We start from the raw sequence: 27,188 nt of genomic DNA on the forward strand, positions 1-27,188 counted from the left end.
GAAGCGTAAAAAGTTGGCAGCTGTGTTTTTCTTCCTAGCACTGTGAACATTTTAGATTTTTCATACAATTTTCTTTTTATTTTTATTGCTTGAAAACTTTATTGTATACTAGTTGAAGGCCCTTAAAAAAATTAGTCTTGATTTAAACATTAAATTTTAGAGATAATAAAGAAATAAATAGTATAATTTTTATCTATTGCAGTTTTGAGTTTTCCTGCTCAAAAAAAAAAAAAAAAAATGAATGTGAGATAATTTTTAACCACCATTTGACTTTTAAGGAACATGGAAATTCTAAAATAACTTAATAAAAATATGATGGGGTCACCCTGGCCGAGCAATCTTATCGTTCTTCTCAACTCTCTACGGCAATAGAAGGCAGCAAGCTCGAATCTCGCCGTAAATCTGGATGTAACAAGGCAAAAATTAATGCCTGTCTCTATGCTGCGTTGATTCTGCTAACTGACGCGTGTGTAACAATAACAGAGATGCCAACTGTCCACGCTTTTTGTAAAGCTTTATTCCAGTGGTAGCGAAGTTTATGTTTTAAAGTATTATTTTTTATCCATCTAAACATATTTTCCATAATACTACAGATAAATGATTTAAAAGTTCATATGCAACGTCATACCCTCAGTGATGACGCTTTTAAGATGTTGATTAACTTACCGAAAATTCTGAAATCTTTTGTTTTTCAGGCCTGCCAACTAATACGCTTTTTGCAAAATATTTTACAGAGAGGTAGACATTTGAAAACTAAGGCTGCCAACCTTCTGTGCTTTTTGCAAAACTTTATCACAGTGGTAGCTAAGTTTATGCTTTAAAGTATTATATTTTATCCATTTAAACTAATTTTCCACATCTCTGTATACAAATAATTTAAAAGTCCAAATGCAACACCACTTTGTTCTGTCTTTTTCAATCTACGCCAACAGTTCCAGTCGTCCTAGGGCAAAGCACAGAGTAAGAGGTCTGATGCCCGCTGACGCGAGCAGGTACCTTGCCAAATACAGATCGTCGTCTAGCTTTTTCGTGATGAGGCTTTTAAAATATTTGGCAAAATTACCAAACATTCTGAAAAGTTTAGTTTTAAAATGCCTACCGCTCTGTAAAATATTTAGTAAAAAGTGTAGCAATTGGCAAGTCTGCAATGACAATGAAAATACGGTGTTTTGCTAATTCCTAGTCCACCCTCAAAATGTGTTTTAGGTATTAAGAGCAGAATAAGGAAGAAATGTTTAGAGATGTGCTGATGAGAATAACAGCGTTATGTACCCCAAAACTATTTAACACATGGGGGTCACAGGTGACCGGCGAAGTCAAGATTATTAGAAACACATTACTCGGGTGAATTTTAAATTTTTTATATTATTATCGTTATTAAAATGGTTTAAAGAAATTAATGCAATATAGAACACACAAATATAGTTTTATTTATATACACAGAGATGCCAACTTGCTCCGGACAGCGAATGAATATTTTCAAGTGGTAGTTTATTAATTGTTATTCTTGGTTTCATAAACTTAATTTAGTAGATTTTTATCCACCTCTATTTCCAAACAATTCATAGGCTTATAAAATTCATCACTATTTTTATAATGTTATAATAAACCTTTTAAAAACTAGCAAAATCCGTGTAATATTTGCAAATTTAGTTTGTAGTTATTTTACCGTTTGGTTAACGGGCAAGCCATGTAAAATTAGTATCACATTTAAGCGTGTTAATAGCTTAAAAGTAGACACACTGCTTATTGTTATTTGATGAGTCGATATAATTCTGATTTTTACAAATTCTTCGAGTAAAAGAATAACACTAATTACGATCTGTTCTCGTCCGGGTCACCAATGTGGAGGCGGAGTTATCGACTATGCCAACCTTCATCTATCAAAAGGTACCTCGTGATTGAATCAAGTTAGCCTGTCTTATATACCAGTGAATTGATGTTTAATTTTCGTAGTGGTAGATACGCCACGAAACCATTAGTGTTCGGTTGAATTCAAGGATGTTAGACAGTTTTTTGCACGAAAATGCTCTTATATTTACTTATTTTAATCGTACTTTCAAAATTGCATCTTTTTTTTATCAAATATATTGTTTTCCTTCTTAATCCGTCAGTAATTAAATGTTATGTGTGTCGAAAAAAATGCCTTAGAGTTTAATAAACTTATATTTAATTACAATATAACTAATTACAATATAAGGACTTAGAAATTGGGTAAGTCATTTCTTAATATGAATTTCATTTCAAAAAGTAGCAAAATTCATAACATAGCTAGTATCTTAAAATAGCTAAATTTTATACATAAAAAAGTTATGTATTATTGTGATAATTTAATTTAATTATTTTCATTTAAAAAAATTATAAGCAATTTTTTGAGTAGAAAGAGCTTTAATATAATGCGCAGGAAAATAAAAAAAGAACAGTCTGATAACTGCTTAATTAATCTGACTTTCACATATTAAGAAGCAATTTAATTTTCTCGATTGTCTAGCCTTAAATAATGCATCTAATTAAATATATTTAACTAATGCAGATGTTATTTTAAATTACCAAGTTAGATACAGAGATCTAATCCTTCTGAACAATTGAATTTTGTTTTCGATGAACCTAAAAATGTAGATGAATATGTCAAAAAATGCAGATGAATATGTCATTAAAAAGGTTTGACAATTAAAACATTTCCAAAATATCACAAAAAAGTTTATGCTCCAAAAATTGTTTTTAAAAATTAAAGGATTAATTTCTTTATGGTATAATCTCAAAACACATTTGTTTTTACTTGTAGCTTTATTCTGGATTATCTATCCATACAATATCCTGAAATCATATTATTCAAGATTATTCAATCAGAATTTCAAGTTAATTCCAACACATCTGACAAAGTTATGAAACAAAAAATAGCGTTTATTTATGATAATGTGAGAAAAACTTCTAAAAAATAAAATCATCAACACTAAGTTGATTACCACAGAAAAACTGAATGCGTTCCTAAAATCTATTTTACACCTCCCCTCAATTAACTGCAGTAATTCAACAAGTTTCGATATTTTTAATCTCGCTTTCCTCGTTAATGATTCGACAGATTTTAATCATATTTTTTCAAGTTCTAATATTCAATGCAAAAAATTGTTTCAAGATTTTAAAATTTATAGAAAATATTGAATTACGGAACATCCTCAATTACTTTCAATTTGGTTTGATAGAAAATAAATATAGTTTATGACATTAGCTTTTAATAAAAAATTACAATTTAAAAATGAAGAATTTATCTTCTTGAGTTTAATAATTGATTGAGTTTTATCTTCTTGAGTATAAGACGCGTCTGCACGCGTCTTATACATTATACGCAATTCCCGAAAAGGAATTAAAATTTGTTGATAGCAAAGATCAATAACCTTATTATTGCTTTTTTTATTAATTTTTTATCTGTCGTTTTATGAAATAATTGTTGAAAATCTGTTATTTTCTTTTGTCAACAGAATCTGACATATTACATATGGATAAACGTCTTTTATCATGCAAAATTGATAAAAGTATCAATCGCTGTGAAAACTGACAACTTTCGAGACATTTTATTATTGTTTAACTTCCACCTGGTTATCTTCTGATGCTTGAATTATAATTTTATAACATGCGATAGTAAATGACATATAAATGTTCTTCAAAACATATGTCAGAGTAGGTTTGTCACTGGAGGAAAAGGTATGTTATGAAATTTTGTTTGCATAAGGTACGATTATGTACTAAGTTACTTTAACGAAAATAAATTATGTTGAATTAAGCTGAAATAATCTTTCAGTGAAAAATAAATAAGAGAAATAGCTAAAATTTAGAATAATGAAAAAAATTACTATCGGTAACTAACTATGATTGGTATCGGATTCGTGGAAAAAGAAACGAATTGTTATAAACCATCGTTGAACAGCTGATCGAATACTGAGCTTACGACTATCAATGTTCAATTCCGTAGCCTTGTAATTTTGAACCCAATCCAGAAGACAGGGTAATAACCTTGTTTCTTGTATTGAGAGAGATTTAGCTTTGTGGAATACTTTGTAGATGGAACTAACCCACATCTGCGCTATGTGGAGAGGAAAACCACGAAAATCTCTAATGGTTAGCCTGTTAGCGAGGGAACTTTAATCCACGATCCATTTACCAATGAGGATATTTTACGTCAGCACTGTAGTCGGTGTAAGCTGGACGCAGAATTCGTATGGACTAGCCATCGCTGGGAGTCATTCCCGATCGCCTCATTGTGAGGCGATCGCTCTATCTTCTGAGCCACCACGGATCAAACGAACTATTTAACGTTAATCTGAAGAAATCAACCAAGAGATCTTCCAAGATAGGTGCAAAACCTTGCAGTACGAACTTCTGCAGAATCAATTGCAATGTTCTTAGCTCACTGGCACAAGTCATGAAAATCATTAGACTAACCGCCTCTCAGAATATAACTGAACTATATCTAAACATGTTAGTTATTTCAAATATATCCAAGGAAGACAATTTTTTACGATGTTTACTTAAGATTATACACAGTAATTAGAAAAAAAAAACAGAGTAAAAGTATCAAAAAAATTTTGAAAATTTCTAAATCACTTCATATATTCACTGCACATACTTTAGGGATATTCAGGAAATGTTGCAATCAATAGGATGATTTCAAAACTGCTGGTATTGAAGCAAGAAAGAAGCTATTGACTATCTATGTCAGGGGTGGCCAAGCTTTTTCATAGTCGGGCCATTTTTCAAAATTTGATATTTTTCGGGAGCCGCAATTAAATACGTATTTAAAAGGTATACAAAAGAGGTATTAAATTTTGTTTTTATACATATAAATTATATTTATTGAGAACATATAAGTAAAAGTACAACTTTGTGGATTGAATTTTAATATTATAAATTAAACACATTTATTTTACTTCTCTTGTCAATACTTTCAAATTTGGTGAATAATTGGTGTACCACTTCTCAGTAATTCTTTGAGACGCTGGTTAGTTAATAGTGATCAGTGTTTGGATTTACCGAATATTGAAGTGGAATAAAATGATTCATATAAGTACGTTGTTCCGAATATTGAAATAATTCAACAAGCAGCCTTTTTTTATTCAGGATACTTCGATTCTGGTACAAATTTCAGTAATCGACATCGACTTATATTTTAATTGTAGAGCTTGATCGTCTTGCATCTCTATTAAATCTAATTCTCCAGATGCTTTTTGATTCATAATTATATCGGAAATGAAAACCTACCTTGAATTGAACTATGTTGCACTTAGTCTTTCATATTTGTTTTCATCAATTTAAATGATATTTTGAAACTCGTACGGAGCGATAATAATTTTTCAAAATATAATAGAACAAAAATGAAAAGGGAACTTGGGTACATTTATCAAGAGCCACAAATAATCCGTCAAAGAGCCACATGTGGCTGGCGAGCCTCGGGTTGGCCACCCCTGATCTTTGCGCTCATTTTGGCCAAGGCAAATTCTACATTTTTATCAAGGACACCTTTTCCAAAAGTTTCACAGCATGATCTTTCAAATCGTGCCAACAGTTTGTAAAATACTGGAATAAATTTGTTGCTAAAAATTGTATACATAGAGGTGTTTCCAATATTTTGAGCTACCCCTTTATAAGAGCAGTGGTGGCTCAGGAGATAGAGCACTCGCCTTCGAATGAGGTGAACCGGGTTCGAATCCCACAGATGGCTGGTCGGTTCGAATTCCGCTGCCGACTCGTACCGGCCAAACTGCTGACGTATAATATCCTCAGTGGTAGACGGATCTTGGATTAAAGTCCCCTTGCCATGCTAATAGTGGGAGGTTTTGTGGTTTTCCTCTCCATGTAACGCAAATGCTGGTTAGTTCCATCAAAAATGAGATGATATCGTTTTTAATCAACTTTATACTTAATATGATTAATCGCTAAAATAGAGGAAAACTAATGTGGGTTCCGTATGGTCAAACAACTGTCTTATTATGTTTGTACTCAATCACCTGTAATGAATGTATAATTATGTGATATTTCAGTGTATAGTGTTCATTTTTTGTTTATTTATGTAGGAAGAATGGATCTTAAAGCAATTAGTGTGATTCTTCTGTTGAGCGTGGCGTTTGCCTCTGCCGCGTCTAAAGGTATGTCTTTGCTTTTAAATGTTTTTTATTTTTTATTTGTGTCTATTTATGTATCGTCAAAGCCTAAGTTTTTATAACATTTGTATTTTTGGAGTCTTCGTTCTTTTAGGGGTTTTTTTTTCGTCTTTTAGAATTTCTAGATTATTTTCTATTCAAGTTCAGGGATTATTAGTCTTTGTAAAATTTAAAAAGCGTAGTAAAAATTAAGAGAATAAAAATGTATTTTAATAAGTTTTATTCAACACTATGGCGTAATATATTTTTTAATAAATATAGCGAAAGATCGAATTTACAAAAGAATTTTAAAATTAAAAGTGAAAGCTATCAAACGAAATCAGTAGCTCTTTATTAAAACACAACTTTTTTTAATTTTTCTATGTTCTGTATGAATAAGTTTTCTGTAGCTTAAGCTTTTTATTAAAAAATTTTCGTTTTCTTTTTTCAGGAAATATTTCATATAGTTTATTTATTCAATTTTGTATTTTTTACTCCTTTTTTTCTTATTTGATGCGTGTTTTCTTATTAAAGTTTAGTTTATTTTTTTTTCTTACTTTCTAGGTTAATTTTTTTTACAATTTCTGCTGTATTTTTCCAGCGTAATTATTTCTAACTTCAAGGAAAATGGAGCACAATTTTGATTCATTCGTGAATTTTTTTATAATTATATGTAAATTAAAAAATAAATTACATTGCAGATTGAAATTCTCTTTTAGTTACAGGAGAATTTTTTCTATTTTAAAGGCGTATTTAAATTTTTCAGGTCACTTTTTATTATTTTTAAAGGTATTTTTGGGCCTTTTAGTAATTTTTTAAGATATTATTATAGCTCTTTTTTTTATTTTTATGGCAAAATGAACTGCAGATTTTTCCGGAGAAAACTAGAGTTTAAAATAAAACGACTAATCGCGTGAATTTTGGAAGTTAACACGTTGAGCGCCGCGTCAGCGACCGGTGGCTGACACTGGACTTTCCATTTAGGCCGCGTCAGCCACCGGTGCATACCTGCCAACTCTTCCGGATTTTGAGGAAGATTTTATTTTCATATTTAAAGTGGTAGCAATACTCAGATTATTCCAATTAACTTTTTGAATTATAATGATAATTATAAATGAGTTTGACCACCACCACGTATAAATACTTACAATAAGTATATAAAAGCATAATAATCCTTGCACAAGCGAATTTCAACGGGATCAAAATATAAATATATTTTTGAGTCAGATTGTTTTTCGTTTATTGTTTTACAACCACTCTAAAAATCCATTACCGGAAAGAGTGAAAGTTGGCAGGTATGCCGGTGGCTGACACTGAAATTACACTTAGGCTGTGTCAACCCCCTGTGGCTGACACTGAAATTACATTTAGGCTGCGTCAACCCCCTGTGGCTGACACTGAAATTACATTTAGGCTAAGTCTGCCACAGCTTGCTGACACTGACCTTTCACATAGGCCGCGAAAAACAGCTGGCTGACAGCGTATAGCATTATATAAAACTATAACATTTACACTCTATTATGGAATTGAAGAAAATTTATTCAAAATTTACTTAATAATTGTGATTCTTGGCTTAATAAATTCAATTTAGTAGATTTTTATCCACCATTGTTTCTACATTATTCGTAGGCTTATATAATTCACCACTTTTGACAGATATGTCATGATAAACCTTCTAATAAAATAGCAAAATCCGTCTAATATTTGCAAATTTAGTTCGCAGTTATTTACCGTGGCCAGATTGGCAAGCCATGTAAAATTAGCATGGCCCTCAACTTGTTAAATACTGCGCTTTTCTTGTATAAAAATGCACCCAGCTGAGGATAAAGAACTGAGACAAATGCCTGTAACAATTATACAATTTCATAAGTAATTAGAGCTTATAATGATTATAAAAAAACTATAATTACTTAATAAATAGACAAAAGCTATGTTCTGGATTGAATTCTCAGGTAAACCCAATTATCCATTAATAGTTGCAGCAAAAGTATTCTATTAAAAAAGATTCACTGTTAACTAGGCCTTATATTATAGGATCGGGATTATTTTGAGTTCCAAAGTGCAGTCGATAATAGTTGCAGCAAAATTATTCATTTCAAAAAAATCTAGCCCTTTTAATTACGGCATATAATGAACAGGACCATTCCGAGTTCTAAGTTCAGCCAATAGTAGATGCAGCAAAATTGTTCATTTAAAAAATATTCAGTATTGTTTCTGGATTCCCAAGAGTTTTAGAAAAAATTTAATGATGGTTATATATCAGCATTAATAATAGTAAGAATTTATTTTTTAAAACACCATTTCAAAGAATAAGGTTTGGTAGGACTGAATTTTTATTAACATTTATTTTCTTTTAAAAATATTATATCATGGGGATCACGTGTCTGTCAAATGCTCAAATATTTATGTTACAGCTTACATAAGTTCCGGTAGTTCAATTAACTTAATCATACTCATATTATGTGGTAGTTATCTTAGCATCAGCCCCACAAGGGGCTCCAACTAATTCATCTGGGGTTCAATTAACTTCAAAGCTCTAAGCCTATATATGCCAAGACGGAAAAGAGCAAAAACTGGTACAGAAGACATATAATTCCGGCATTTTTTTTTTCGAGAAACATTAAATTTCTGTAACTCCTGAGATTTTTTTTACAACTATATAGCATATATATAAAACTGCTTCGTTCCTGTAAAAGGTAGATATCGTAGAATAGTTTTTTAAAAAAAAAAGAATAGATTTACTCCACCCGAAAATAAGTTAAATCTGAAATGGCTTTACAACCCGCTTTTCCTCTTTTCCGTCTCGCTTTCACCTATCATTAATTTACACAAAATTTTTAATGTTTAAAAGCCATGGTTAGTTCACTTCGTATGTTTATCAATCAATACATATTTAATTGTAATACTTCCATTGCTTTATTTATTTTATGATACAGATCGCAACAACAAGAAGTATAGGGTGGTATGTTACCTTGGAAGTTGGGCAAACTACAGGCCTGGAGATGGACAATTCTCAATCGAGCATATTGATCCTTTCCTTTGTACTCACGTCATATATGCATTTGCTAAATTAGCTGACAACAAGATAGATGCTTACGATCCATATCTGGATTTGAAAGAAAACTGGGGACTTGGTAAACAATTTTTTTATGATTTTTCTGCATGTCTTTTGAAATCGTTATTAATACTATTTTGAGAAAATGCAAAACACAGTCGAACTTCTATTTAACGAAGTCGCAAAATCCCAATGAAAAGTTCCTTAAATGGAAAATTCGTTAAATAGAAAATCACCATTTGAAATATTTAATCCATTCCTTCTCGCTGCCGTGAGAATGACGGGGTGAGATTTCGCCCGCTATTTCTCACTCCCATGATATTAGCGGGATGGAGTGTTTAGTAGTAACGCGCCAATAAGAATAAAACTAATTCATTTCTTTTGAACGGAAAAAATTTTATTTCTCATTTTACACACCTGATGGCAGTACCAGGATATTTTTAAGGTAATTGTAGATAGTTATTTTAAACTAGTACGTAACACTAAACAAATACGTAATACAAAAGTCAAGAAAATAGGCACTTTTATGAGCGTTTTCTTGAAAATTAATCGATCGTTAAGGGATTAAATTCATAAACTCTAGACATAATTAAAACAGCAATTGAAACACCTTTTTCTTGTAAATTATTATCTACTATCGAACTGTTTAACACGTTCACGACGGGAAAAGTTAAAATACTGGAACGGGAAAAGAGAAAATACTGGTAGAAGAACTATTTCAATATTAGATAATATTCGGGAGGAGTTAATCAATTCTCAACAATAAAAATTCACTGTAAGGAAACTAATCACGGCGAAGAAGCAATTCAATATAAAAATTATATCGGTTAAAAACAATTGGTAGATATGGATTTTTGTTATTCCCGGAGAAAAACTAAAAAATGAAACTTATTGTTACCAGTTTTTACTCCGGTGCGCTGCCCAGATGAGACAATCTAGCGTGACCCCCCTGTGGGTCACCCCGGCGTGAACGTGTTAAAATTATTTTTGCATTTTATCACATAAAGGTTTCTGTGATTTCATCTTCTTCGTCTTCCTCATAATTTATTGCTGTATCGCTTTATTTTTCACACTGTTCAAAATATCCAATTCAGTTAATGTTTTAGTGGTTCAGAATCGATAAAAAGAAAATCATCAATCAGTACATCATCATTAATTTCGTGATTTCTCTCTTCGCTGTATCCACATATTTTAAAATTCTTCTAAAGGAATGTCAGTCTCGTCCTCCGCATTTTCCAAATACTCCGGGCTGACTGAGAATACAGCTTCAGCAAAACTGTTACGAATGGTATGATCTGTAACATAGTTCCTCGCTTTGAAATTTCTGTTATGATTTCTCGTAAATTGATTTTTGGCGTGAATTCTAAAATCAAAACAAAATGCAAACAAAAAAGGAAAAGGATTTTACCGCTTTCCATGAAAGTTAAGTCGCTGGTTAAAGTTAAGTAATCAATTCAAGGTCATTTCCCTTATAAAATGCATTTGCAAGTTTGAAATGTTCCGAATCGTACTGTTGAAAAATCGCAAAATAAAGGAATTCGCAAAATAGAAGTTCGTTAAATCGAAGTCCGACAGTAATTTAAAATCTGTACATGCAACAATTTTTATTCTTCAGCCAGCAAACTCTAAAACTGAACTGATTGTTTGACCCTTAATGTTGTTTGACTCTGCTCATAGGTTTTATTTTGAAAGAGATAAATATTAAAATTATAAGTGTATAAATTTAAAAAAAAAGTATTTTAAAAGTTATATTAACTAAGGCTTTAGTGTTCAAGCTGAATAATTAACACGTTGAGCGCAGCGTCAGCCATCGGTGGCTGACACTGGACTTTCCATTTAGGCCGCGTCAATCACCAGTGGCTGACACTGAAATTACATTTAGGCTGCGTCAATTTTCGAAGGAGCACCATATCTAAATATAAGTAGATAGACCTATACCTCCCTTATAAACATGTACATTCAAGCTGCGATGGCTCAGGGGGTAGAGCGTTCGCCTTCCGTGAGGCGAACCGGGTTCGAATCCCAGTCGATATGAATTCCGGATCCGCCTTGCACCAACCACGGTGCTGACATGAAGTATCCTCAATGGTAGACGGATCATGGGTTAGAGTCCCCTTGCTACCAGACTAACCGTGGGAGGTTTTCGTGGTCTTCCTCGCCATGTAACGCAAATGCGGGTTAGTTCCATCAAAAAGTCCTCTACGAAGGCAAATTTTTCCCAATATTCGATCTAGGAGTTCCCTTGTCTTCTGGAATAGGTTTAAAATTACAAAGCTACGGAACTGAACATTAGTAGTCGTAAATCCATAAAATTGAGTCTGCTGTTCAACGACGGTATTAAAAAAAACATGTACATTCAGGTTAAAAAATAAACTAAACCAAAAAGATCCTTTAAAAGAAAAAAAGTCTGTAGCTTTCCGAACAAAACTAATTTCGTAATTAAAATCTCCACATCCGGATCAGGTCATAAACAATTCTATAAATATTACATAAAAAATGTGTTGCCCAATGCATACCTGCCAACTCTTCCGGATTTTCCGGAAGACTTTATTTTCATATTTAAAGTGGTAGCAATACTCATGTTATTCCAATTAACATTTTGAATTATAATGATAATTATAAATGAGTTTGACCACCACTACATATAAATAATTAAAATAAATATATAAAAGTACAATAATCTTTGTGCAAGCTAATTTAAATGGGATCAAAAAATAAATATATTTTTCAGTCAGATTGTTTTTCGTTAATTGTATTACAACCACTCTGAAAATTCAGTCTCGGAAAGAGTAAAAGTTGGCAGGTATGCCAATGTAATTTATTTGTAAACAAAGTTATAGATATTTCCTTCCCCCGAAACAAAGATGGAAAGAAAATTTACTTGCTGACAGTTTTTTATAAATCCATATCATTATGTGACAAAATTTCTAATATTTAACTTTACTTTATCACTAGTATAATAATACTAGCGAATTGTGAATATTTTGAGTTTGACAAGTAAATAAAAATATAACATTATTACAGAAACTTAAGACTTCATATAGAACTTTTCTAATTTCCTAACTGGTATTTTATAAAGATTAAATTTTTTTTAAAGTTTCGCATGAAAACGAACGATTTAGGCTTGCATAAGGAAATCTTTAGGTACAAGATTAGCAGGGCTGCGAACCTCTTGCGCTTTTTGGGAAAACTTTTAGTGGTATCTAAGTTTAGGTTTTATTGTGGGAATCTTTGTTTTCTAAATTTGATTTAAAGTTATTTTTCCACTTCATGCAAATTACTCAAAAGATCATATAAAACTCTATACTATCTTGGTTGTGGCAAAGCTTTAAAAATCTCAGACAGAGAGGGAATCTTCTTATCAAAAAGCGTAGTGCTTGGCAGTTCTGCAATAGTATTAAATAATTAAACAATAGTATTAAATAAATAATTAAATTAAATAATTAATAGTATTAAATAATAATTAATGTATAATTTACGAAAATGAAAGGGTAACTTATTTATTTACCGTTGAATTAACGTAAAACGTTGAAAGATATTTTTATCATAAAATAAAGATTTTTATCATAAAATATTGCATAATGATATAATATTACGAGATTACTTCAAAACATCTTAAGTAAATAAACTATTATTTCTGACCTTAAATTTGAAACAATAATCAAAATCGAAAACGTAAAATAAAAGCGAAAAATATAAAGAAATTATGATATCTAAATATTATCCCCAAATACCTTTGAAAATTAAATAAATAATTTTTAGGCAATTACTACCTTACCATTTATTCATTTTATGATGAAGACAGTCAAAAACGTCATTGTCTTTATTAGTTAAATATCATTTTACGTGATTTATATATCCAATGAGAACGCACGAAATTTCTAAGACAATACCATAAACATAAAAAAGATCGTTTGCACAGGACTTCCAAACTATGTGCACCTTTTGTAAAAAATTATTTTAGTGGTAGTTAAGTTAATATTTTAATGGATTTTTTTTTCCATTTATTTCAACTTATTTTCCACTCCACTACATATAAATGAATTCAAAGTTCATATGCAGCCACACTTCGATCTAGCTCTTTTAATCATAAATAGTAAGAAAAACAACAAAATACTTCCCACATCTATCTTTTTAATACTGAGATCAAACCAGTGAATCACGTTAAATACCTTGGCGTCACGATCTCATATAATTTGAGCTGGAGTACTCACACAAATGACGTAATTAAAAGAGCCAGAGGAGCGTCCTTTGAGCTCAAAGTCCTCCTGAATAACAATGCAAAGCTTGATCTAGTAAATAAAAGAACTATGTATATACAAGCGATTCGACCAATTCTTACGTATGCTTGCCCAGCCCTCACTACTATAAGCAACAACCTAAAAAAGAAGCTATCTACAACTGAAGGTAAATTTTTACGCACAATGACTGGCTCCCCAAGGGCGATTAGCAATAGATTACTTAGAAAAGACTTACACATTGATGATATCAAATGCTTTATAGCTAAATTGACCACAAAATTTTATGGCGACACAAAAACATGTACATGCACCACATCCGACTTCAATAAGTTGTTCGATATTGATATGATCCGTGATAATTCGAATTTCAGCCCAATTACCGCCTTTTTATGCTCAGACTGCATACTATCAAAATACTATTAACTTTATCACACAAACACACACAGATAAACTCTAGGACTACGGCGAACCCGGTGAAGGAGCAACCCTGTAGGGTCCGATCCGTGCAAGCCGTAGTACTATTAATATTAGAACAGAGAGTAACCCGGTACGAGCGGTGGATTACCGGTACGACCGGGTCACTGGTATAGCAGAGGTTCACATTACTCTTTAAAGTAAATAAATTTATTATGCTTATTAAATAACGTACTAGTCTTAATTATATATCTTGTATATATTTTTGTATATAGTTATCTAAATGTTACTTACATTTTATATTAACATTACTCTAATCACACTCGTTTCTTGTGCCTACAGTGTATTTGACTATTAGCCTGGCTATACTTTTCCTTATTTTTCTTCTTCTCCTTGACTATGGGGGTTTTCCCCAACCTAAACCAGCTTATGACTTTAATAATAACTTTCGATTCATATTTCATACTAGTGCAGACGAATCGGTCAGTGGCGCTTCGCGCCAAACACCGAGTTAAAAAGATATCCAGCTTCTAGCTCTTTAGTGGTGAGGGTTTTTAAAATATTGCCAAAATTACATCTAAAAGCTTTTGGTATTTAAATATTCGTAGTTTGTAGTCCTGTTTATGTACACTAGTAGCATTTGTTTTGTGAATCCTACAATTACCTTAAAATTTTAGGAGCATACCAGCGATTCAACGCTCTTAAAAAGGCGAATCCCAACTTGACAACACTTATTGCTATCGGAGGATGGGATGAGGGCTCCAAAAAATATTCAGCAATGGCTGCCGACCCAGCTGCCCGAGCAACATTCATCAAAAGTGTCATCAGTTTCTGTGAGAAATATGGATTTGATGGACTTGATGTGGATTGGGAATATCCAGCCAACCGTGGTGGAAAACCTGAGGATAAGGAGAACTTTGCTGTTTTGCTGAGAGTAAGCTTTAGTTAAGTTAGTTTAGTTTAGCTAGTTACATAGAAATGAACAAATTTTTTGACATGGTTGTAACCTTTTTTTCTGAAGAATTTACTCATTGTTAATGAAAAAGCAGAATAAAGGAACTAGGTGTGCTGGTAGGGTATTGGTATGGTGTACGACTGACTGACGCAATTTTATCGGAGTGCCTATCCTAAGGGGATATCTGCTCCTTCATCTAAATTATATTAAAAAGGAGGATGGAAAGGGTGGTGCAGGGGTTAACTAAGTTAAGTCTCAATTGGAAACATTTTAAATTAAAATAAAATCTAGGATAAGTATATACATGTTAAACCGCATTGGGATACATAAAAAATTAATTAGAGTAAGAATTAAAAATAGAAAAATATTTACAATTATTTTAAAAGTTTGGAAGACTCCCTATGCTCTCCTCAACTTAGGTAAACAATACACATAGGCACAGGCTCTTTAGTAGTGAAGCTTTCAAAATATTGTCAAATTTCTAAATACATAATATATATATACATATATCATACCTGCCAGCTTTTCCGGAAGATTTTATTTTTCTATTTAAAGTGGTAGCAATACTCATGTTATTCCAATTAACTTTTTGAATTATAATGATAATTATAAATGAGTTTGACAGCCACTACATATAAATAATTACAATAAATATATTAAAGCATATTAATCCTTGCGCAAGCGAATTTCAAAGGGATCAAAATATAAATATATTTTTGAGTCAGATTGTTTTTCGTTTATTGTTTTACAACCATTCTGAAAATCCATTATCGGAAAGAGTGAAAGTTGGCAGGTATGATATATTTATGTTATATATATATTAATAAATATAATTACAAATATTTTATTATTTTTATTAAATAGTGGTTGTTACGCATAATTTATTTCTGGTTTAAAAGGTAAACTAGCAGTTTTTACCAGTTATTAATATTTTTCGATTAAGAAGCAGCCCTGTAATTATTAAATAAACTTAACTAGTCCTTTTCGTTAACTGTTTCCAGGAATTAAAAGCTGCGTTTGCATCTCATGGGTATCTTTTAACAGCTGCTGTATCTGCAGGAGTCAAAACAATGGAAACCGCTTATAACATCCCTGAAATCTCCAAGTAATATACTTTTTTTCTTCAAAATATTAAACGTATTGCTCTAATTTATTTTACGATTTGTTATAATTTTTTATGCTATCATCAAACAATGCATTTTAATCGAAAAAGGGTAACAAAAATTACCGTTTGTGAGCCAATAATATTTTGCACACAAGTTCTTCAAAAATGTTAGAAGTTTTTAACAGTCGAATCGAAATAATTTTTATCATTTTTTGCAAGATGTTCGACCAGAAATGTATATAAGTACTGTGGTATGTATTGAGTGTTCAGGGTTACGGATTCAGGGTGTTAGAGATGAAGTCAGGCATTCTATTTACGGCTACATACTGTTAACTGCTCCGCTTTCTGCAAGAGTTTTAATAAATTGGTGTCGAATTATAAAGTAAAACTTGCAGAATATGGGTAATGAAGTCCACTCTTGAAAAAAGTATCCATAAATTAGTGTAATTAAGTTGTATTTCCGATGATATTTAAAAATTTTGATATACAGCGGTAGAAGAATTACTAAAACTGAAAAATACTAAACTAAAAATAACTTACATTTCATTACCAGTTGAAAAATATTTTTCTTCCCATCGAGGCAAGCAGAGATGCCAACTGCTCCGGACACGCCAAATTAATTTTTAAAAAAAACGGTAAATAACTGCAAAGTAAATTTTGCAAATATTTGACGATTTTTGCTTGCTATATAAAGGGTATAGCATAATATAAGTATTATAAAGTGGTGAATGATATAAGCCTACGAATTATTTAGAAATAGTGGTGTGTGAAAATCTACTAAATTGAATTTATTAATCCAAAAATTACAATTAATAAACTACCACTTTAAAATATATATTTGGTGTCCGGAGCAAGTTGGCATCTCTGGGCAAGTTGGTATCCCTGCTAGCGTGGATAGCTGTAGATAAACGGAAAATTTCTTATTAAAAGTGTCACCACGAAATACCTGCAGTTTAGGTATTTTTCTGATGATACACTATTATATCATAGATGCCAACTTGCTCCGGACGGCAAATATATATCTGAAAGTGGTAGTTTATCAATTGTGATTTTTGGTTTAATAAATTCAATTTAGTAGATTTTTATCCACCACTATTTCTAAATAATTCGTAGGCTTATAGAATTCACCACTTTACAGTAATTATGTCATGCCATACCATTTAAAAAGCAAAGCAAAAATAGTCAAATATTTGCAAAATTTACTTTGTAGTTACTTACCGTTTTTTTAATTATTTTGGCTTGTCCGGAGCAGTTGGCATCTCTGCTACATATCAAAAATTCAAAATATTAGATGATATGCAACGTTATCAAAATTCAAGATGTTCGAAAGCAACCACGATAACTGTTTACCTACATCAAAAAGCTTCCACATGGTCTTTTATAAGTAGTTGTGCGCATGAACTCAAAACCTTTTATAAAAGTAATTGAGAAAAATTCATCATATTTAAGAATTGAATCTGTAGTAGTTGACATGTGAATAAGGCAAGCCAATAATATTCATAAATAAAACAAAATTTTAGTCATATATTTGGTACCACTTTCTTATTTTAACTAGATTTTATGTTAAGTGACTCGTTCGGAACTTCGACATACTTCACAGTGGTCTGATCAAACTTCCTATATAAACCTTTTGGAGACGTTGGCGTACCTCAATGATTGCTTAAAAAATGTGTATCACTTCATGGTGGAGGGGATAGGGGCCCCTGCCAAGTTCGAATGTCAAGTGAAAATTCATGAGAAAAATTACTTCACAAATCAAGATGAAAAGGTAAAAGCCTTGAACAATAATATGACTATGTACTACGCAGTTATCTATTAGAGACATTTTTAAGGAATAGACGCAATTATCGGTATTGTGCAAGTTTTATTACTTAATTCGTTAGTTCCTAAAATGTAACATAGACATTTAAGTGGTTAATTATTACTATGCAGCAGTCGTAAAATGCCACCAGAAACTGAAAATTTGAACTTCTAGAACGGAAATAGAAATTAGAATCAGAAATTTTTCTTACATTAAATACAGCATTTTTGAAAACTATTAATTTTAACATAAATAAACAAAAATAAAAAATAATGAAACCCCTTGAACTTTTAGCTAAGTGATTAAAAACCGTAATATATTTTTTTTTATAAGGAAATCACAAAAGCATTTTAGCTTTGATATAGTTTCAGGGATATCAATTTCTCCACTTAACGCAAAAACTTTCGCAAAGTAGTAGAAAATTTATAACTATAACTTAGAGGAATTTTGCCAACACTTTCATCTTTCGTTTACAGAAAAATTTAATCAAGGAATTTTGTCAAGAAAATTAAGAGAGTTTTGGTTATCGTATGTACGTCCGCAATTAATCGATTAACTTTATCATCCCATTTGTTAAATTTAGAAAGTGGTTAGTTAAATGCAGTGTTGTTTAAGTCTTTCATCGCAACAAACAAAATAACTCGTCTTCGAGGAATACTAGCTGTGATCTATTGTTGTATTAGTAAGTATAATTATTGATTGCAATTACTTATTATTTTTTAAAGTAAAGTAATTAAGTCTTAAATTAATTTGCGTTTTATTTCACTTTTAGTGCTGCAGGGTGGGAAATCACAAAAGCATTTTAGCTTTGATATAGTTTCAGGGATATCAATTTCTCCACTTAACGCAAAAACTTTCGCAAAGTAGTAGAAAATTTATAACTATAACTTAGAGGAATTTTGCCAACACTTTCATCTTTCGTTTACAGAAAAGTTTAATCAAGGAATTTTGTCAAGAAAATTAAGAGAGTTTTGGTTATCGTATGTACGTCCGCAATTAATCGATTAACTTTATCATCCCATTTGTTAAATTTAGAAAGTGGTTAGTTAAATGCAGTGTTGTTTAAGTCTTTCATCGCAACAAACAAAATAACTCGTCTTCGAGGAATACTAGCTGTGATCTATTGTTGTATTAGTAAGTATAATTATTGATTGCAATTACTTATTATTTTTTAAAGTAAAGTAATTAAGTCTTAAATTAATTTGCGTTTTATTTCACTTTTAGTGCTGCAGGGTGGGAACTCTATGATGACAAAGACGTGTCATTGCCATGCTAAATTGTAAATGGACGAAAACAATTACAATTTTAGAGGTTAATATTATTGTCAAAAATTAGTGTCATAAACAATTTCCACCGCCTCTAAAAGAGCTAAAAGCATCAGCTCAAAATAATTGTAACTAAGTGTTGTTATATGTGAAAATCTGAGCTATTTATATTTATGTTAGATATAACAAACTTCTAATTGCATGTAAGAATCACAGATCAATCCGAATTTTGCCCCGTTGAAAAATTTTTTCCGCCAAGTGGAATACGTTTGCATGTCTCTGGTGGACCATTTTCGTCACATTTATGACCAAGTACAAGAAATGGTTTATATATGAAAAGTTACTATCTATAAAAAGTCGTTGTGCATGTTTGCTTATACTAAGATAATGTTTCTTTAACTTAACATTTTAGCTTCAGGAAAAGAAATGTGCTTTGACTTCAATATACTATGTTATTCAATATGATAATTCAATATTATCAATATACTATGTTAAAATAAAACTATCTTTTTTCTGCTAAAATAATTAAAGTTATGAAACACGTTTATTCTCCCTTTTTATGCTCTAAATCAGTGTTTCCCAAACTTATGACTTTTGCGTACCCTTTCTAAATTTTTCGTAACACTGTGTACCACTAATGAAGAAAAGAAATGTATTTTTTACTGTAAAAAATTTCTCAAAAGTTACAAATCACAACTAGCTGTTGACACCACTAATTATTAACTGTTAACTCTGGAAAAAATAGCAAATAGAAAAATACGTAATTGTAAATTTTCATGACTAGCTTTGTTTTTGAACAAAATTTTTTGAAATTTTCGTTTGTTGCAAGATATTTCGCGTAAGTACGCGTACCCCCGTTAAACTGTTCCCGTGCCCCTGAGGGTACGCGTACCACACTTTGGGAAACACTGCTCTAAATCAAAAAGATCATAAATAAATGTAAATCAGGAGAGAACATAAATAAATTTAAAAATTAAAACTTATGTTTTGATTTTTACAGATACCTCGATTTCATTAACGTTATGGCATACGATTTTCATGGATCATGGGATGAAGTTGTTGGTCACAATGCTCCAATGCGTGTCAGACCAGAAGAAAAAGATGGTCAAAGGACACTGAATGTTGTAAGTTGCAACTGATACAAAAAAGTAAAAAAAGATCTTACTTTGACCGATTCTCGCTTAATCTAACTAGCAGCGCTCTTTTCCTTTAACCGGTTTCATAATTTTATGACTGGCGATGAGCTGTCGTTACATAACAGAATTGTGGATACTAAAGTTCGACTCTGTAGTTTTGTAATTTTAAACCCAACTCATAAAGCCTGAACCAGACATTGAGACAAACTTATCTTAGTTTAAGATGCTCCCTGCATTTACATGACAATAAGAAGAAAAACCCACTAGAACCTACCATAGTTAACACTTTACCGACCGGCCGTCGATTAATCGACGTTTTGTTCTCAGCGCTTACCGACCGGTCGTCGATTAATCGACATTTTGTTCTCATCGTATACCGACCGGCCGTCGATTATTCGACGTTTGCTCCCCAGCGCTTACCGACCGGTCGTCGATTAATCGACGTTTTGTTCTCATCGTATACCGACCGGCCGTAGATTATTCAGCGTTTGCTCCCCAGCGCTTACCGACCGGTCGTCGATTAATCGACTTTTGACCGATCTGTGGTGACTACGTTTTCCACCAATTCAGCATGCCCTGAAAAAAATTCAGCTGTCGTTTTCTCGAGTGCAGCTGGGTGCGACCAGATTTTCCTGCGAAAAGAGTCGGGATTTTTCATCGTGCAGCTGGGTGCGACTAGATTTTCCTGCGAGGAAAGTCGGGATTTTTTCATCGATATGAAGGCAGGGATGCCAACTGCTCCGCTTTCTGGAAAAGTTCTAATAAAGTGGTAGCAAAATATTTTGTAAGATTAGTTAAAGAAAGATAGTTACGCCTACATTTTAATACAGTAACCAGTATATTGATGATTTAGCGTTGCATTTTATATCATATTTGTAATTTTTGATATTTAGTGGTGAAGTCCGCGCGTCAGTCTAGGCCGAAACCGAGCCGGTGTCTCGGACGATCTGCAGCTGAACGGGCGGTGAAAGGGCATAGTATGTTCGAACCGCTACCGGTCGGTAAAGTGTTAATACAGTGTGTTCCAAACTGTGGGGCGCGCCCCCCTAGGGGGGCGCGAGACTGTTGCAGGGGGGGCACGCAGCTGATTCCAAAATATCATTTTCGAATACAAACCAAAAAAGTGGAATAGGTGTCAAAAAAATTAATCAGAAAAACGGTTATACGTAATGCATAATCCTCGCCGCGAATTTCTCGGGTATAAATGCTAAAAAATCCAACCATACTCTTGCTGGAACGAAAACATCTTGCTTTCCCGTTTGGAGCCGAGCGCGAGGAAACACTAGACAAGCACTCGGATCATCCCGGATATTCTCGGGGTTACTCCCGCCAAACGTCAGTAAACAGAAGCAGGCCCCGACAAGGCTTATGAGCCAAGGCCGTTGTTAATTCGACGACGTTAGCTCTCATTACATCTGGTGTGGAACTATCATCAATTGCGCGCGACTGCGGGGTTTTTCAAACTCGGACGACGCGACTACACCTGGATGCGTGCGTCCAGACGAGAGCAGACACGCGGCATTTCGTTAAGAAACGTTGGTTAAACTCGACCGTTTCCACGCAGATTGTCTACAAACTCGCTTTGGTACACTTCTAAATTAATATTGAGGTAAATTTCAAAACTGTTATAAAGTATTTTTATTTAATTTAAAATAATAACCCTTCTAGATGGATAAATACGTAACTGGGTTGAAAAGAAAATTGAATAAAGCAGAAGCAGACGGCAAAAGAAGAGGTAACGAAAATAGCGGAACATCTTCACAAAATAGTAAACCTAAATGTAGAAAATATGATCCAATGTACTTATCATTTGGATTTACATGTAAAGTCATTAATGGCCGAGAACGACCAATGTGTTTGCTGTGTCTGAATACTTTGGCCTCAGACAGCATGAAACCAAATAAATTAAAACGGCATCTCGAAAACGTACATGCAGATCACGTTGGCAAGACAATAGAATTTTTCCAAAGAAAATTGGAGAATTTAAATAAACAAAAAGAAATGTTTTCAAAGACCATGTCTGTTACACAAAAAGCATTGCTTGCGTCTTATAAGGTTTCTTATAGAATTGCTAAATGCAAAAAAAAACCCATGTAATAGGAGAAACTTTAGTGCTACCTGCAGCTATTGACATGGTAGCTACGATGCTAGGTGAATCATATGCTGATCAACTTAAAATCATTCCACTTGCAGATAATACGGTGGGAAGACGAATATCCGATATATCTGAAGATCTTTGCGATCAATTAATAGAAAAAGTAAAACTATCTTCTCTCGCGTTGCAAGTAGATGAGGCTACAGATGTTCTTAAGGATGCACACTTGATTACATATGTAAGATATGTTGTGGAAACTGATGTTAGAGAAGACATGTTATTCTGTAAACCTATTGAAGGCAATACTACAGCAAGTGAAGTTTTTAATATGATTGATAAATTTTTCAATGAATATAACATTCTGTGGGAGAACTGTGTTGGACTATGCACAGATGGAGCTCCATCTATGGCAGGAAAAAACGCTGGTCTACAGGCACTAGTTCGAAAGGTGGCTCTTCGGGCAAGTTGGGCGCATTGCATGATTCATAGACAATCACTTGTTTCAAGAGATATGGGTGAAGATTTACTAACAGTATTTCAAGTTATTATAAGAGTTGTAAATTTTATCAAAAATAGCCCATTAAGAGGAAGGCTTTTCGCAAAATTGTGTAATGACATGGGTTCAGAATATACATCACTTCTATATTATTGTGAGGCACGTTGGCTTTCTCGTTCCAAAGTACTTCAAAGGGTGTTTGAGCTAAAAGAAGAGATCGCCATATTCCTTACTGATAATAATAGAGATGAAGCAAACTTGTTTTATGACACGAAATTCCTTGTAAAACTTGCGTATTTAGTGGATATTTTTCAAAGACTCAGTACTTTAAATAAATCAATGCAAGGGCCTCAAATTCATGCTTTTGTCCAGAAAGACAAGGTTACTGCATTTATGAGAAAATTGGAACTGTGGATAATAAGTTTGAAAAATAATAACTTTGACATGTTTCCCACTTTTAAAATTACCTGTCTTGCAGATGAAATAGAAGAAAGTAAAGTTCTGATTAATAAAAACTTGACCAGTTTAAGGGAGCAATTCTCGTTTTACTTTAAAGATCTTGACATGTCCAAATATGAATGGATTAGAAACCCGTTTGTGATTGAAAAATATGATGATTTTGGCCTTACGACAGCAGAGCAGGAAATGATAATTGACTTATCTAGTGACAGCACATTAAAGCAGATGTTTCAACACGAAAATAATATTGTCACGTTTTGGTTACGAGTAAAGGACGAGTTTCCTACTTTAACAAATAAAGCTTTAGAAATTTTATTGCCCTTTGTAACATCTTACTTGTGTGAAACTGGGTTTTCTGCAGTAGCTGTCTTAAAGACAAAGTATCGATCTTGCTTAAAGATTGAAAAGGAACTGAGAACCGCGATATCTTCAATGATACCACGGTTTGACAAAATTTGTGCTGAAAAACAAGCTCACCCTTCACATTAAATTTTTATAATGTTGTATTAATGTTGAATTCTATTTTTTGTACTTTTGTAAGATTTGTTTTTATTACATTATATTATTATTTCTTAAAATAGATAATTATTTTTTATGTATTTTTATACATAATATTGTATATATTATTTTGTAGCCCATTAAATAAATTACAATATCAGATGAGTGTTTATGAAATTGGATTGTTAGAAAAATTTAGGGGGGCACAACAATTTTTTTTTCCAAAGAGGGGGGCGCAGGTACAAAAAGTTTGGAAAGCACTGTGTTAATACGATGATAAGCTTGTTGCCACTCACTTTAAGTTTGTCAATTCCGTCATGTTTTCTTTATTTTATTTTGTATTACATTATCTTTGAGTATCTATAAGTTCAAATATATAAACACAGAAGATAATTAACATTATCTTTTGCGTTTGTGAAACTGGCAATTATTTTTCATGTTCTATTTATGTTTATAATATTACGTTAAAGAACTTACGATACGTTGTGTCTAAAAGAATTCTATACGATTTTCATCTATAAGATGTACGATTTTACTCCCAGCATCCATGTAAATAATATCTTTTGTAAATAGTCCTATTATTCTGAGTGTTGTATTGTAAAATAAAGTAATTTAGAAGCAAAAGAATCTCGAGTCATAACAAAGCTAATTCTAATATGACATTGAATTCTCGGAAACAGTCTTTCAGAAATATAAGACATTATAGTTAATAATGTGCCTGATAAGAAACAACTGAATAGATATATTTAGTGGGCAAACTTATCTAATAAATCAGTATACAGAGTTCAAAATAAAAACAATATCAACCTAAATAACTTTCGTTCTAATGCTCAAGTTTATCTGCCAATCTTAACCCCTTGGGGACGGGTGATTCAGAAAAGCATTCGTACAAAATCAGAATCAAGTTGCAATTAAATAAAAAACGGTAACTTAAATGTAGTCTTTGCTAATTTTACAGACTTACTTTGCTTTTATTTTAAATATTGTTAGTTTAATCATATATATAATCAATGTTAATTCAAAGTATAACTAAATAGTTTTATTTTGAACAAAGTAATGGTGAATTAAATAAATCAAACAATTATAACTCCGCCCACAAATAAACTGCTAAAGAAATACTTTGATTACCAGTCTTATCTTTTTACCCTGATTGATACGGTTTTTTGCTGTCACGTATCTGTGACAGTCGGCGCGAAAGGGTTAATGGTTCAAGTGGGTGACCTCAAATATGGTAATTGATTAGTACTATCATGGTCGGTTCGTTGCCTACCATAAACCTATTACTTCTTTTTCTTTCGACAGATTTGGATTTTCGGCATTCAAAATTTTGCCGTTGCCTCAATCTAGAATTTGCGTTTCCAGCAATTTCACAGAAAAACGATTGAACGTGTGGCCCTTTTTAAATCAATTACTCTTTTAGAATATGTCACTTTATCTCGAGAACTAACGAAGAGAATCGAAAAACTTTAGTACACAAATGTAAAATTCGTTTCTCCAAAATTATTTCCATGTCTAACTATTTATAAAAATGTAATGATGGCGTCGTAGTTTCTTGTTGGCGTCGGTCGGAAAATCATATAAAAAGATCCATTTTCCCTCATTAATTTACATATTATTTTTTATCATCATCAGCATAATAGTATTACCAGTCATAAAGATATTGTTTGCATTATAAAATATTTTTGTATCCCTAATTCAAACATAAATTATCAAAAATATTTATTTTTCTCAATATCCTTATTATTACTTTTTTGATTTTAATTTTTTTCTAAATTAAAAGTTTGAAGCTAAAAGAATTGTTTTTTAAACCCAAAATTGGATCAACTCTCAACGACGGCTATAAATTTAAAAAAAATATTTGTGAATTGTGAGATCATTATTATTTATAAATTATCAATTCTGTAAATCTTTCATTTAAGGAATATGCCATCAACTACTGGATTAACAAAGGAGCTCCAAGAAACAAAATAGTTTTGGGAATGGGGCTTTATGGAACATCCTTCACTTTAACTGATCCATCCAAAACTGATCTTGGTTCTCCAGCTAAAGGACCCGGTAGAGCAGGTCCCATAACCAAAAAAGACGGAATGTTAGGATTCAATGAAGTAAGTATTGCATTAGAAACCGTTCTCTTAATTCGCCAAATAAAGATCTTTCGTAGAAATTGACATTTCAGTTAAGCTGTTCTTCATCAGGTTCTCCAGCATCTTAAGAAAATTCTTTGAATTGAGCTCAATTCTGAGACTTCATAGTTCTTTTTGCGCTAAGTAAAAATGATAGTCGTATTATCAGATTTGAGCTTTTCCAGTGCCCAGTTACATTTTGTCATTGTTTGGGGGAAAGGATTTGTATGACATATTCTGAGTACATCCGATAAACTTTCTGACGTTAGTTACATTATATCACATTAAACTTGATTATCGATAGCCATATATCAGAATAACAAAAAACAATTATTCACCTTTATATTCTCTACATATCTCAGTTTCCAAATATCACTACTGTTGAGCAATACAATTGTGCTATCATTATTTACACTTCTACCAAATATGACCCTGACTCACTTTCGAGATTTTTAAATTTAGTACCGATTGATACATCTTTACTTTTAGGCGACAAGAGCATGTCTTCGATCAGAGGTCGTAATATCCTCTAAACTAATGTGGTTAATTAAAACTAATATGGTTAACAAAATATTTCTGAATTAGTTTCCAATTTATAGTAGAACAAAACACGTTTAGAACGACACATTTAGAACTGAATCTGATCACTTTAATAGTTAGCATGCTCTGGTAGTTAAGATATCATAGCCTTTAAATATCCCAGATCTTCTACCACTTTTTTTTTCTAAAAAAAAGCACTGCCGAGCACTGGTTCAGCCTATAATGAAAGAATATAATAATATATGTACTTATTAATAATTAGCTTATTTTTCTAAGCCAGCTTGCTCTTTCTAACAGTGTTTAGAATATATGATGGTGGCAATTTGCCGTATCTTCTTTAATTTCAATTCAAAGTTCTTTTATCATATCAACGAGGTCTATTAAAAAGTATTCTACCAAAATTTATGTAAACAAAGAATTACAATATTTTAATGTAAACGAAGTTCTGACAACATGACGACACGATTATTTAAGGAAGTGTAGCAGAAAAAGAATTTACAGAAGCTGTTGTTATATACGGATTAGTCATCCTGATCTAATGCCATCTAAACGCTTTTTGTCCTTAACATAGTCATTTGTACAAGTGTACCCGCTCCAAAACCTAACGATAGCAAATATATGAAAAACAGTAATACGGAAAAAAGTAATAGTTCAGATTTGTTCACACCAAGTGCATACCTGCCAATTCTTCCGGATTTTCCGGAAGATTTTGTTTCCATATTTAAAGTGGTAGTAAATATATACTGTTTTTTCTTTTATAAATTTAATCTTTAAATGATTTTGATCACCACTATTCTTACAAAAATTAAGCACATATATTAATATGCGTTACTATCATGGTTGTCAACTTAAGTTTTCTCAAATACAACGT

General features: G+C 32.1%; 2 protein-coding genes across 4 annotated transcripts in view; both read left to right on the forward strand.

Annotated features, from left to right (window-relative positions):
* Positions 1 to 3,478: 3,478 nt before the first annotated feature.
* LOC147810834 (chitinase-3-like protein 1) overlaps positions 3,479 to 27,188 on the forward strand; it is a 29,697-nt gene continuing 5,987 nt past the window's right edge. Inside the window, exons 1-7 of one of the 3 annotated variants that reach the window (XM_087160862.1) lie at positions 3,479 to 3,702; positions 6,069 to 6,140; positions 9,071 to 9,268; positions 14,522 to 14,778; positions 15,801 to 15,904; positions 19,971 to 20,094; positions 25,574 to 25,759. In XM_087160862.1, the coding sequence (XP_087016988.1) occupies positions 6,074 to 6,140; positions 9,071 to 9,268; positions 14,522 to 14,778; positions 15,801 to 15,904; positions 19,971 to 20,094; positions 25,574 to 25,759 (936 nt within the window). In that variant the 5' untranslated portion in view covers positions 3,479 to 3,702; positions 6,069 to 6,073. Of the gene's footprint in view, positions 3,703 to 4,629; positions 4,814 to 6,068; positions 6,141 to 9,070; positions 9,269 to 14,521; positions 14,779 to 15,800; positions 15,905 to 19,970; positions 20,095 to 25,573; positions 25,760 to 27,188 lie in introns of those variants that run through there. The other 2 variants (XM_087160864.1, XM_087160863.1) reach the window with 2 other exon arrangements.
* The window catches only part of LOC122268288 (chitinase-3-like protein 1), a 74,817-nt gene continuing 51,319 nt past the window's right edge, over positions 3,691 to 27,188 (forward strand). The window contains exon 1 of the mRNA XM_087160860.1: positions 3,691 to 3,702. The gene's annotated coding sequence lies outside the window, so the exon portion shown is untranslated. The remainder of the gene's footprint in view (positions 3,703 to 27,188) is intronic.

The sequence above is a fragment of the Parasteatoda tepidariorum genome, chromosome 4 (assembly GCF_982258835.1).
Source record: "Parasteatoda tepidariorum strain Cologne lab strain chromosome 4, Ptep-v5.0, whole genome shotgun sequence".
Lineage (NCBI taxonomy): Eukaryota > Metazoa > Arthropoda > Arachnida > Araneae > Theridiidae > Parasteatoda > Parasteatoda tepidariorum.